A 13,905-nucleotide genomic window follows, 5' to 3' on the forward strand; every position below is an offset into this window, starting at 1 on the left:
CATATTCAGGTCATTGTAGGATCTTAGGTTTCCATGACCATGCATGAAGTCACATTTAATTAGTCAGTTGCTCGTTGTCATAACCATAGATAACTAAAGTCCAGCAATGCCCTGAGCATGAGGTAATTGACATAGCACTCTCCTAGCACTCTCCTCCACCGGAGTCCCTGACCCTGACTTGACCTCCTGACTCCCAGACCCCTCCGACTTCTATTCTGATTTGCCTCCACTCTCGCCCTTTGTACGTGACGTGTCTTCCTGGCTTCCAGACCATTGGCTTGTATCCTGACATTGGCTCTACTCTCTCCCCTTGTACCTGATGTGTCTTCCTGGCGTCCAAACCCTCAGCTTGTATACTGACCTTAGCTCCCCTCTCTCTCCCTTGTAATTGACGCAAATTCCCACCTCTTGACCTTTGGCTTGTTTAACTACTTCTCCACTAGTGTAGCTAGCGACATCTAGTGTTCTAACATCATACTTCTCCTCCACTAGTGTATCTAGCGACACCTATTGTTAGAGCATCACACCTGCTACATCTAAGAACTTTGACTGTGTCACAACTCCTGCACCCAGTTAAGTAAGTGATACATCGATGGAATTATAATGTGCTCAGATGAGGTAGCAAAAACCTGGTGACAGATTCCCTATAATTAATGTGGTCCTTTATGACCCATCGAATGAACACTGAAATGTTAAAGGAATTATCCCAAAATTTATATTTACGACAAGTCATACACTTTATATAAAAGTATAATCATGACAAAAAGACATCTTAAGCCCGCTTTACACGCTACAATATATCTTACGATGTGTCGGCGGGGTCACGTCATAAGTGACGCACATCCGGCATCGTAAGGTACATTGCAGTGTGTGACAGCTACGTGCGATTGCGATTGAATGTTAAAACGTTCATCACATACACGTCGTTGAATCCTGACGAATTGCACGTCATGTTGTTCAATGTTCCCGAGGCAGCACACCTCAGTGTGTGACACCCCGGGAATATTGAACAGATCTTACCTGCATCCCGGGGCTCCAGCCGGCAATGTGGAAGGAAAGACGTGGGCGGGATGTTTACGTCCCGCTCATCTCCACCCCACCGCTTCTATTGGTCGGCTGCCGCGTGACGTCAATGTGACGCCGAATGTCCCTCCCACTCCAGGAAGTGGACGTTCGCCGCCCACATCGAGGTCGTAAAGACGGGTAAGTATTAGTGACGGGGGTTAATCGTTTGTGCGGCACGTTCAACAAATTGAAATGATATCGTATGCGAAATTGCAACGTGTAAAGCAAGCTTTAGTCCTAACTGACTCCTTATTTTCCATACAAAGTTGGCTGCACATACATAGCCATTAATAGTTATTATCCGTTTAAATAAAGAAATCTAAGGCTCTGTGCGCACTAGAAAAGTGATTTTTCTCAAGAAAATTTCTTGAGAAACTTCTGGGAGTTGAAGATTTCCGCACCTGCGGAAAAATCCGCGGGAAAAACGCATGCGGATTTGCCGCGGATTTACCGCAGGTTAGTCCCTGCGGTCTTGCAATAAATAATATAGATAATCGATAGACAGATAATGGATAGAGTAAAAGATGGATAGATGAATAGATAGATAGGCCTGTTTCACACGTCAGTGATTCTGGTACGTTTGTGCTTTTTTTTAAACGTACCAGAATCACTGACATACGCAGACACATTATAATGAATGGGTCTGCTCACACATCAGTGATTTTTCACTGCACGTGTCTCCATGCGGCGTACCCACGTGTGCGTGATTGCCGCACGGAGACATGTCCATTATTTTCTGGCATCACTGATGTCCCACAGACCACGCAGTGGTGTGGTCCGTGAAACACGTGCCAGAAAAAAACGTGCTTTTAAAATAAAAAACATTTTTACTCACCCGGCTTCAGCGGCGCTCTCTGCAGCCCGTGCAGCTTGCTGCTTCTGAGCCGGCTCATTACTGTCGCGCATATTCATGATGCACGACACAGTCGACCCGGAAGCAGCTGCTGCGGGGGTCAGCGCCGGCCGGATGCTGCACCGCGGGAGCGATCAGCACCATGGAGAGCGGGAGCGCGCACAGGTGAGTTGATTTCTAAGTGCAATCACGGGCCACGGAGAATGGAGCCCGGATTGCACTTAGACAACCCACGTGTGCCGTAATTCACGGCACACGGAGGGACATGTGCGTGTTTTACACGCCAGTGAAAAACGTCAGTGTTTTTCACTGACGTGTGAAACGGGCCATAGATAGATAGATGAGAAAGACCTATATAATGTCCCACCTCCCTGCATTTTCTAAGCTGGCACCCTTTAGTGACTTTCATGTGGCACTAAAGGGTGCTTAGCCTTGTATTTAGCCATAAAATAAATAAATAATTAAAAAAAACGACGTGAGGTCCCCCCATCTTTTGTAGCCAGCTAGGGTAAAGCAGACGGCTGCAGCCTGCAAACCACAGCTGGCAGCTTCACCTTAGCTGGTAATCCAAAATAGAGGGCACCCCACGCTGTTATTTTACATTAAATAAATAATTTAAAACAAAAAACGTGGGGTCCCCCCCAAATTGGATCACCAGCCAAGGTAAAGCGGACAGCTGTGGTCTGGTATTCTCAGACTAGGGAGGTCCACTGTTATTGGACACTCCCCAGCCTAAAAATAGCAGGCCGCAGCCGCCCCAGAAGTGGCGCATCCATTAGACGTGCCAATCCTGGCGCTTCGCCCCAGCTCATCCCGTTGCCCTGGTGCGTTGGCAAACGAGGTAATATATGGGGTTGATGCCAGATGTGTAATGTCACCTGGCATCAAGCCCTGGGGTTGGTGAGGTCAGGCGTCTATCAGATACCCGACATCACCAACCCAGTCAGTAAGAAATAAAAAATAGACAACAAAAAAAGTTTTATTTGAAAAAACACTCCCCAAAACATTCCCTCTTTAACCAATTTATTGAAAAGAAGAATCAATTCGACGTCCGGCGTAATCCAATAAGGGGGGGGGGGGCGTGGCGATCCATACCATAGTCGCTGTCCCAATCAATGAAGAAAAGAATGTTCCCCATTGGCTGGGAGAGCAATGTAGTGACCTGAGCTAACATCAATAGCACAGGTCACTGCAAGGGATGACGAGCGCTGCCATCAGGAACATAGATGAGATCATTACCTTCTGTGATCATCTCCTGTACTGCTGACGTCAGCGCTGTCACTGACTTCTATGCCCGCCGCGTTGTCAGAAGTATTGCGAGAGCCCGTGACGTCACCGCTAGTGACAGTCTCGGGCCGCTCGCGAGACGGCCATAGATAGCAGTGACAGCGGTGACGTCAGGAGGCAGGAGATCGTCACAGCAGGTAATGATCTCACCTCCTGACAGCAGCAATCGTCATCCCCACGGCTGCCAGCACTGCAGGGTGTCAGTGTCTGCCTGCGCTGCAGCGTGACAAGCTGCTGATACTGCGGGCAGACACTGACACCCTGCAGTGCAGTGTCAGTGTCTGCCTGTGTCAGTGTCTGCCTGCGCTGCAGCGTGACAGGCTGCTGACACTGCGGGCAGACACTGACACCCTGCAGTGCAGGCAGCCGCGGGGCCGGAGCAGGACACAGACTGCACGGGACAGACCTGGAGGTCGCACGGAAGTGCTTCTGTGCGGCGTCCAGGGAGTGTGACGTCTGTGTTTACTCTGCTCCGCTTCCTCTTCCTGGTATAATGACATCGCTTCCTGCAAAACCGCAGGCAGCGATGAGCATTACCGCAGGTAAATCGCGGCTATATCGGGGGTATACCGCACATCATTTGCTTCCTGCGGTATACCCCCGGTATTTCGCGATTACATTACAGTGAATGGAGTGAAATTCCGGGGGTATACCGCAGCTACCTGCGGAAAATAATGGACATGCTCATTTTCTCAAGAAAGTTTCTCAAGAAAATTTTCTCAAGGAAATTTCTTGAGAAAAATCCGCAGTGTGCGCACAGCTATTTTTTTTTTTCTCATAGGATTTGCTGGGAAATGTCTGCACAAAGATTGCAGACATTTCTCAAGAAATTTCAGCAGCAAATCCGCGGGTAAATCCGCGGGCAAAACGGCCTAGTGCGCACAGAGCCTAAGGGAGTGAATTCTGAGATATATAAGGGAACCATTAACCATCCTAACATCTATATGTCTTTTATAACACTCCTGGTAGACCTAAATGGTTATTTTGGGACAAGCCATTTTTTTAAGGCTGAAGACAGTGAGGTTACCTCTATGTGACAACTTCTGAAGTATAGTCCTAAGACGCTGGATAACAGAGGGTGATACTTCGTACTTGAACACGTCTATCACCGGAAGCCGCTGACATCTACCGAACACTCCATCTTTTTAAGAGAAAATAAAAGACATATTTTAAAAAATTATTATGAAAAGCATGTTATATATAATCATATTCACCATTTCATTACTCAATGCAGAAGATAAACAGTACTTAGAATGCAAAGTGGAAAACACTTAGCGGAAAAAAAATACGTGATTGATGATTTTTTTCTGTTGAAGTAACATATAAAATAAACAGTGGCAATAAATCTTGTATAACGCATACATTAACATTCAAGAGGCATACAAATCTCCATCTCCAGAGTGTGTATGACGAAGATATACAGTATCTAGGAGCACTGATAACAAGGCAGCGGATTTTAATTGGTGTTTGTCTAGTCTGTTGATTGCTGAAAATGTGACAAGAAATGTATTATTTTTCATATCTGAGTTTGGTTTTCTGTTACTGGCATTGAAAAGGAAATGAGCGATCGTAGAAAATAATGAATGATAATGAATGAGTTATATATTATTATATACAAGTGGAAATAAGATTAGATAGTGTACAGTCAAAAACAGCAATGACATTGAACTTTTTTTTTACAATCACCTTAAAGAAATAGTTTGGATAATACTGTATTATGCCAACTGCAGCTCCTTAGGGGCGGTGCATAGATTATATTTGTCACCTCCCCCAAGGAAAATGCATATATTGAGAAAAATACAGGCAATCAGCTTTTGCTCAGAGCATGTTTTTCTTTAAATATTAGACTATCATCACAAAAACTAGGGTTTGCTTTGTGAGCTTTTCAGCTGTAACTAAGTATACTGCTTGAAAATAGTAGAAATTGTATGAAAATATAGACATACAATTAGCATTACTATTTAAGATTTATCTCAGAAAATGAAATATTATATACCATAATTCTCCAAAATAGAAAAAAATATATTGTGACTTTCAAAGTTTTGTAATATAAGAATTCAGAAAGTAAAAAATGCGCCCCTTCACAGCCCAGCCTATTTTCACCTTCCTGACCAGGCCAATTTTTTCAATTCTGATCAGTGTCACTTTATGGAAGCTGAAAGGAAACAGCGCAATAGGGTCTTATCTGGTGTTTAAATGAAATAAAAACAAATACAGTGGAACCTTGGATTAAGAGTAATTTGGTTTGAGAGCGTTTTGCAAGACAAGCAAAGCTTTTTAAAAATGAGTAACTTGGTTTAAAAGCAATGATTTCGATAATAGGAATATTAAATTGATGTATAAATACGTGGAAGAGACTGGTATACATTTAGATTGGATTCGATCTCTAAAGTAAAAGAAAAAAACAAAAAAAAAAAAAAAAGCAATGATTTGCAAGACGACCAAAATCCCACCGTGCACACTTCCGGTTCTGTCCTTTTACCACGCTCGGACCCGCCCTGGAGGCAAATATCTATTCATATTTACTGTATACTGTACACAGTATACCATTGCACAGTACAGTATATACTATACAGCATGTCTATCAATTTGCATTTGTGGATACAGTATTGTACTTTCTTGCTGTTGACCAGTGCAGCACATTGCTTATACTGTACCTCCCGCACACCAACAATTCTATTGTAAGCTAATGTGCAGTTTAATTTGTTTTACATGCTTTTTACTGTACAGTATTTTATATCAGCGTACTGTAATATTTATATGAATACAGTACTTTATTTTGTATTATTGTAATAAGTTTGTATAAATGCAGTAAATATTTTTGGGTTGTGGAACGAATTGTCTGTGTTTCAATTTTTTCCAATGGGAAAATTCGCTTTGATATAAGAGTAACTTGGTTTAAGAGCGCACTCCCGGAACCAATTATGCTCGTAATCCAAGGTTCCACTGTATATGCTCACCTCAGAGCATATTAGCATGCAGAGAATCAATTGATCTGCTGCAGACCACAGACTTAATAAGTTGATAGGAAATGGTAAAGGAATGGATGTGGTACATTCCTGTGTTGCTCTATGGAAATTCATATCATGTGGTAATCCTTAAAACAATGGTTTATTGATCTACGTGTTTTGAACTGGACGACTTCTTCCTTAGAATCACAGCCACTGGAGGTTAAGGGAACCTGTTACCAGATTTGGTGACTATAAGCTGCGGGCACCATCACTGTGCTGTTATATACAGCATTCTAGAATGCGGTATATAAGAGCCCAGGCTACTGTGTAGAACATAAAAAACACTTTTATAATACTCACCTAAGGGATGATCCAGTCCGATGGATGTCGCTGCTCTCCGGTCCAGCGCCTCCTCTCTCCAGTGTGCCACCTCCTCTCTGCGACGATCTCCATCCTTCTTCATCTGAGGTCCGTGTGCATAACACATCCTACATCATCCACACTAGCCAGCATTGTGGTCCTGCACAGGCACACTTTGATCTATCCAGCTCAGGGCAGATCAAAGTATTGTAGTATGCATGTGCGGGTGGTCTTTAACTTTCCTTTGTGGCTGCGAATTACAGTACTTTGATCTGCCCTCAGCAAGGCAGATCAAAGTGTGCCTGTGCAGGAGCGCAATGACGGCTTGTGTGGATGACGTAGACGCGGTACCCACACTGGGTCTCAAAAGTAGGAGGACAGAGATTGCAGCAGAGAGGAGGCGGCGGACCTGAGACAGAAGGCACCGGACAGAAGAGCAGCAACGTCAATGGACCTGACTGCCCCCCAAGTGAGTGTTATAAAAGTGTTTTTCCGTTATACAGCTCGGCCTGGGCTCTTATATACAGTTTTCTGGAATGCTGTATATAACAGCTCAGTGGTGGTGGCCACAGCTTATAGTTGCCAAATCTGGTGGCAAGTTCCCTTTAAGGGTCACCTATACAGATGTGGCAACTTATTTCTGGTTTAGTCCAGCTGTTCCTGCTTTTCCTGGATCCTAACTGGCTAGCCTCCACACAGACTGCTAATAATATAATAATAAAGTTTATTTATATAGCGCCAACATATTCCGCAGCACTTTACAATCCGGTGGGGGGACTGCTGACTGAATCTACCACATCCATTCCTTTACCACTATAACAACTTTTAAAAAAGGGCTGGATGATGTCGGTTTTAAATGTTTTAGTGACAAAATATATATTTGGTGGATGAAGGTTGAACTAGATGGACTTGAGTCTTTTTTTTTAACTTATGTAACTTCATGAGGTAGTAACTCTGGAAGACTTCAACAGATCCCAGTGATTCTGAGAATGTTTTTTCATGACTTGCAGTACTTTATGTTAGTGATAAATTTAGGACAATATTTTTTGCGTTTATTTGAAAAAATATCGGAAATTTGGCGAAAATGTTGCACTTTTCAAACTTTTCATTTTTATGCTTTTAAACCAGAGAGATATGTCACCCAAAATATTAATAAACAACATTTATCGCATGTCTAATTTACATCAGCACCATTTTTGAACTATAATTTTAATTTTTTTTTAAGTTAGAAGGGTTTATCATCAATTTCTCATTTTTCCAACAAAATTTACGAAACTATTTGAAGTGACTTTGAGAGACCTATATGACAGAAAATACCCTAAAGCGACGCCATTCTAAAAACTGCTCAAAACTACATTCAAGAAGTTTATTAACCCTTCAGGTGCTTCACAGGAACTAAGGCAACGTGGAAGGAAAAATGAAAATTTTTCTTTTTCTGACAAAATTGTTACTTTAACCTGACATTTGCACTTTCACTAGGTTAACAAGATGAAATGCACCATAAAAGCTGTTGTGCAATTTCTCCTGAGTACAGATATACTCCATATGTGTTGGAAAACTACTGTTTGGGCGCACGGCAGGGCTCGGAAGAGAAGGAGCACCATTTGATTGTTGGAATGCAAAATTGGCTGAAAACGACAGCGGACACCATGCTGTGTTTGCAGAGCCCCTGATGTCGCTGAACAGTAGAAACCCCACACAACTAAACCCCTCAAGGAATTTATCTAGTTTTGTGCTGAGCACCTTTAACCCCCTAGGTGAGTTCACAGAATTTTATAACATTGAGCCGTGAAAGTAATAAATCATATTTTTCCCACAAACATGTTGTTTTAGCCCCAATTCTACATTCTCTCAATGGTAACAAGATTAAATGCACCATACAATTTGTAGAGCAAATTCTTTTGAGTACGCCAAAATGCCACAGTGGGAAACTACTGTTTAAGCGCACGGCAGGGATTGCAAGGGAATGAGTACCATTTGACTCTTGGAATGCAAAATTGTTTGCTCCTGATGTCTTTAAAGAGTGGAAACCCCCAAAAAGTGAAGATGTGTCATGAGCAGCTTCAACCACCAGGTGCTTGACAGAATTTTATCATGTTGAACCATGAAAATAAAAATTCATATTTTTCCCACAAAAATGACCCAAATTTTGCATTTTCACAAGGGCAACAGGAGAATATGCACCATAAAATTTGTTGTGCAGAGATAGCGGATATATGATGGAAAACCATTGGTTGGGTACATGACAAAGCTTAAAAAGGAAGAGAGCCATTTTGGCTGGAATAGCTTGCGGACGCCATGCCAGATTTGAAGAGCCTCTAACATACCAAGACAGCGGAAACCCCCACAAATGACCCCATTTTCGATTCTACACCTTTCATTGAATTAATCTAGGGAATTAGTGAGAATTTTTAACCTTCAGGCAATTCACAGAATTGTATAACAATGGTCTGAGTAAATGAAAATTACAAATTTTTTCCACTAAAATTTTGCTTTGGCCCCATGTTTTTAATTTTCAAAGGGATAATGGGAGAAAATGAACAATACAATGTGTTACTCAATTTCTCCCGGAGGTCATCATGATGTACTCCCTCTGCCAGTCCCTACATGCAACGATAGCTATTGATCACATCATTTAGGGAGTTAAATAGTCAGGGTCAACCCAGGGATCATGCCTAGCTGAGACAGCTGGAGCTCGGCTATAGCTTACTCAGAGCTCCCAGCTGCAATAAAGCGGGCACAGCTCCTGTGCCCGCGCGATCACCAATGACCTGCAAGTGACAATGATATAAACTCCGATCAAAGGCCGTGAAGGGGTTAAGATAAAAATATTAAATACCCTTAATTTTGTATAATTAATTTATTGAATGCATAGCTTGCGGCATATTTGCTCTTGTAGGAATTTATAAGTCTATAAATTTATGTTACAAAATGACAAATTAGAAAAAGGCATTTTCTATTCATAAAACTTCTTTCTACTACAGTTAATGTGTTATTAATAAATATATATGACTGGTTTACAGAGAATTCAGAGTCAGGACTGCAATGGGACCCAAAATATGGAAAAATAGAAGAGTCAGAGTTGGAAGTTTGGCTTACTGACTCCACAGCCATGGTGGCAAATATAATCCATAAGACTTTTCTATCTTAAAGAGAATCTGTCAGCAGATTTTTGCTATGTAATTTGAGGACTGCATGAGGTTGGGCCTAAGACAGATTTCAGCAATGCGTCAACTATTATGTGGTTGTTTCCATACAAAGAAGGTTTTAGCACCAGGAGATAATCACTGCCAGGACTACATGGCACATGAGCAATGGTCTGACTATGCACCTCGTCTGATTAGCAACTTACTGTGAATAGACAATGTATATAAAAAGCTGTGTACATGCTACATCTAAAAACTCTTATTATGTCATGACTGCAGATTCCCTTTAATAGACTTATACAATAATCAAAGGCAAATTTTATATATCCCATTCCGTTTCCAATGATTGGGAGCCATGGTTAGAATCCACAGTCAGAAGTTAATATTTATATCAATATCTTTCCATTTCTATCTGTGAGGTCCCTTTGTGATGTAAAATCAGGAGTAGATCCAAAATGTTGAAATTGTGCAAACGTTTCCATAAAATTTTTATTTTTTTAGGCCCCCCGACAGTCAACTTACAAATAAGCAGGAAAAAAAATGATCAAAATACTAAGATGACAAAATGGTTGAAAGGTACAGATTCAGTTTTGGGCAACCCTGGTCTAACATCTGGATCAGTGCTATCAGGTAATGGACAGGAGTTGCGCAAATTTCCTTACCCTCCAGGGTTCTAGTTTCAGTTTATGATTAGCCGGGCTAGGAAAATTTCACCTGCGCACTGCACATTGCACATGTGCCATCACGCCAGGCCGGCAAATTTTATGCTGAGCCGGGGAACCTAGAAGCTCCTGTCTACGGCCAAATGGCATTGTTTTGGACCGTAGACTAGGGTTACGCAGAGTGACCCACTGATACACATTAACCTAACCTTCTGCCATTTTATCATGTGGGTTGAAAGACTCCTCACATGTGGAGTTTTTGTAGTTTGATTTTTTTAATACAGTAAAGTATTTTCATTGGAAAAAAAAATAAAAATTGCAGTAAAACTACAAAAGCAATGGCACATCCTTATTAGCAATTTCATTTGTGCATTGTACTAAGTGGCCTCCAAAGCATGAAAATAACATCAGAACAATTCCTTGCTTTTATGAGCCCATTTATACATTCGACTGACAATTATTCTGTCCCGATGTAAATAACAAACAAAACGGTATATATGCCTAAAAGCAGGAGCACTAAGCAGCATAATGAGACAAATTAACTGAATTGCATTTTCAAATATAAAAACGGAGAAAAAACTTGGGAAAATGGAGTAATAACGAAGCCTCATTTATTTAGTTATATGCCATCAGAACAAAGTGACAACCTCCTCATCAACAGATTCTAGAGTATACCTACTAATTATCTCTTAATTAAGCCTAATTTGGAGCATCGTTCATTAAGTTGGCTTCCTGGGGAAGGGGCACTGTCACAATTCAGATTACTTTTCTATTTCTCATACAAAAAGATAGCGTAATTCAATGATTGGACTATTCTTTTTCATTATTCCATATGAATTTACATTTACAATATGAAATCTGCTATTAGAATGTAATCTTAATTGGAATTAGACCAAAGAAGGCTTAATTAAAAGGACAAAGTTGCACTTATTGATTATTACTGCCAGTCTCATGATCTGCATATTGTAAAAATAGAGAAAAAGACTAACTAATTCTTAGTGTCAGATACTGTAAATTACAAATTACTTTGATACTAATTCTAAGGAAGTCGGGAAGTATATTAGAATCCTTAAACCGGTTGCCACCACTTGATGTGTATCAAAGTGAATGCAAAGTTGTAAAGTGTCCACTGGTCATCTGCTTTCTGTGACGTATCCTCTACTCTTTGCCCTAAATGCTCCAAGACATATCTCCTCTGCTTTAAAATTGATTCTTTAGTGTTAATCCAGTAGATCCCTACAGTTGCACTCGAATATGCAGAGAGCCTAGGAGACTTGAGAAGAGGTATCCTATATTTCTTTCTTTTAAAGGCCTTCAGCTCGATCTCGAGCCATGGAGACATGTTGGATGAATGCTCTGTAGGAAGATCAATGTCGTGGAGTCTAGATAGGTCCAGAAGGATCTTCTCCACCATGATCTTGATGATAGTAATAAGCCATCAGGTTGCTGGTCTTCCTCTTTGGCTTATGCCTTCTATTTTTCAGACCATGATGTCCTTCTTTAGTGATTGCGCTCTTCGTTTCATGTGTTCAGAGTAAGCAAATCGTAGCTTGGTGATCCTTGCTTTGAGTGACATGTCTTGCTTGATTTGTTCTAAAATTGATTTGTTTGTTTTTCTTGCCATTCCTGGTATTGATAACACCCTTCTTCAGGACCACATTTCAATGGCATACACAATTTGCATTATGGCGCAAGACAAATCAAACCTTCTTTTGTGCTTCTGCAGTTCATTCACCTAGATATTTTTGAATGACTGAACATCTCACCTAACGAGCACCTTTCACTTTAAGGGCACATTCAGAATGTTAGTTTTTCTCCTACAAGTACTTTCTGTGTTGTTCATTGATTATAACTGATATAAGAACATCCATCAGTTGTTGTTTTGGGGTTTTTTTTGCATACAAGTAAAACTAATGAAACTTTGTTGATAGAAACTGACAAAACACTGATGAAACTGATAAAAAAATCACTGATGAAACTCAGATTGTTTTTTTTTTTTCTGCATACAAGAAAAATCACTGATGCCTTATTGATGTCTTGCTATGAGTTGTTTCCTACAAATCCAGCTGCTGAGACCTCCAGCAGATAGATGCTTGCACTGAGGACGATTGGAGAAACGAATTATTACATGACAACTAGAGATGAGCAAACCTTTTGAAGTTTGGTTGGTTCACCCGGACTTTAGATAAAGTTCAGTTTGGGACCAGACTTTACCTGAACCCCAATGAAAGTCACTTATTGGGCAGTTCGGGTCTCCGCCCACATGCAACCAGCCATAAACATCACACTTCTGGGGGCGGGTGGGCGAGGTTTTTCAATTTTATTTTTGTACACTCTACATCCGATCATGCTGTTGTTACCCCCAGTGCGGGCCATTCAAACACTGCAAGCGGCTCACAGAAGTGGTTTGCATAAGTAAAGTACCTGAACTGTGTTGTTTTTTTTTGGAAAGTCTGTGTTTGGAAAAAACACCGAACACCGAACCTCAGGTTCACTCATCTCTAATAACAACCAATTTTTTTATTTTATTTTTGCAACACATAGGTAACCTGTACCTGCCAAAGCAAGAGCTTCTATTTCTTAGGAGGGTGTTATTTCTGTGTTGTAATTGTGTGATATGTGATCCATTTATTTTGTCAAGAAACCACTGTGGCGGCTCTTGCTTCGGCCACAAGACGGCACCACACTGTTGTTGCGAGTGATGCTTGATATAACAATCCTATTTTATTCTTTTATGATCTTGGGTATAATCCACATTTTGGTTCCTTTACAACCTTTGAGAATCCAGAGGCTGATAAATCTATATACAAGTTGAAACTTGTCTGGTCTGAAGTCAGAGAAAACCTGAAAAGTGCATAGAATAGACCGACCTCATCTGCTAATAAGAGGGGCATAAATGGGCCGAGCTTTGCTAGACTAGAAATATCAAACTCAAGGTTCCCTCTGCAAAATTGGGCCCCAAGTTCATTGGTCCTTATGAGATTATTGAGGTGGTCAATCCAGTAGCCTTCCATATAAAACTATCCCCTCATTCCGAACTCCCAATATCTTTCTCAAATCTTTGCTAAAGAGATATGATTTGCTGGTGCACCTTCTTGATAACCCTCTCCACCTGTGTTGGTTGGAGGCAGCCTTGAGCATGAAGTGGAAAAAATCCTTGATTCAAAGATGCTAAGCAGTTACTATATCGTAAAAACATACAGCTCTGGCAAAAATTAAGAGACCACTGCAAAGTTGTCAGTTTTTCTGACTTTTTTTTTCTTTATAGGTATAGTTTTGAGTAAAATGTAAATTTGTCTTTTATTTTATAAACTACTGACAACATAATTCCGAATTTCCAAGCAATACATTTTGTATTTATTTTCTGAAAATGAGGAATGATCAAATAAAGAAAACGAGGTTCAATGAGGTTCAGGTCTGGAGATTGGGCTGGCCATGACAGGGCTTTAATGTGGTGGTCCTTCATCCACACATTGATTGACCTAGGTGGCATGGCGTATTGTCCTGCTGGAAAAAACAGTCCTCACGGTTGGGGAACATTGCCTGAGCAGAAGGAAGCAACTGTTTTTCTAGGATAACAT

General features: G+C 41.0%; 1 protein-coding gene across 1 annotated transcript in view; it reads right to left on the reverse strand.

The window, feature by feature from the left end:
• The window catches only part of PTPRN2 (protein tyrosine phosphatase receptor type N2), a 1,389,072-nt gene that overhangs the window by 1,022,122 nt on the left and 353,045 nt on the right, over window positions 1–13,905 (reverse strand). The window contains exon 3 of the mRNA XM_075315450.1: window positions 4,233–4,346. Within this exon, the coding sequence (XP_075171565.1) occupies window positions 4,233–4,346 (114 nt within the window). The remainder of the gene's footprint in view (window positions 1–4,232; window positions 4,347–13,905) is intronic.

This window comes from Anomaloglossus baeobatrachus, chromosome 6, assembly GCF_048569485.1.
Source record: "Anomaloglossus baeobatrachus isolate aAnoBae1 chromosome 6, aAnoBae1.hap1, whole genome shotgun sequence".
NCBI classification, from domain to species: domain Eukaryota; kingdom Metazoa; phylum Chordata; class Amphibia; order Anura; family Aromobatidae; genus Anomaloglossus; species Anomaloglossus baeobatrachus.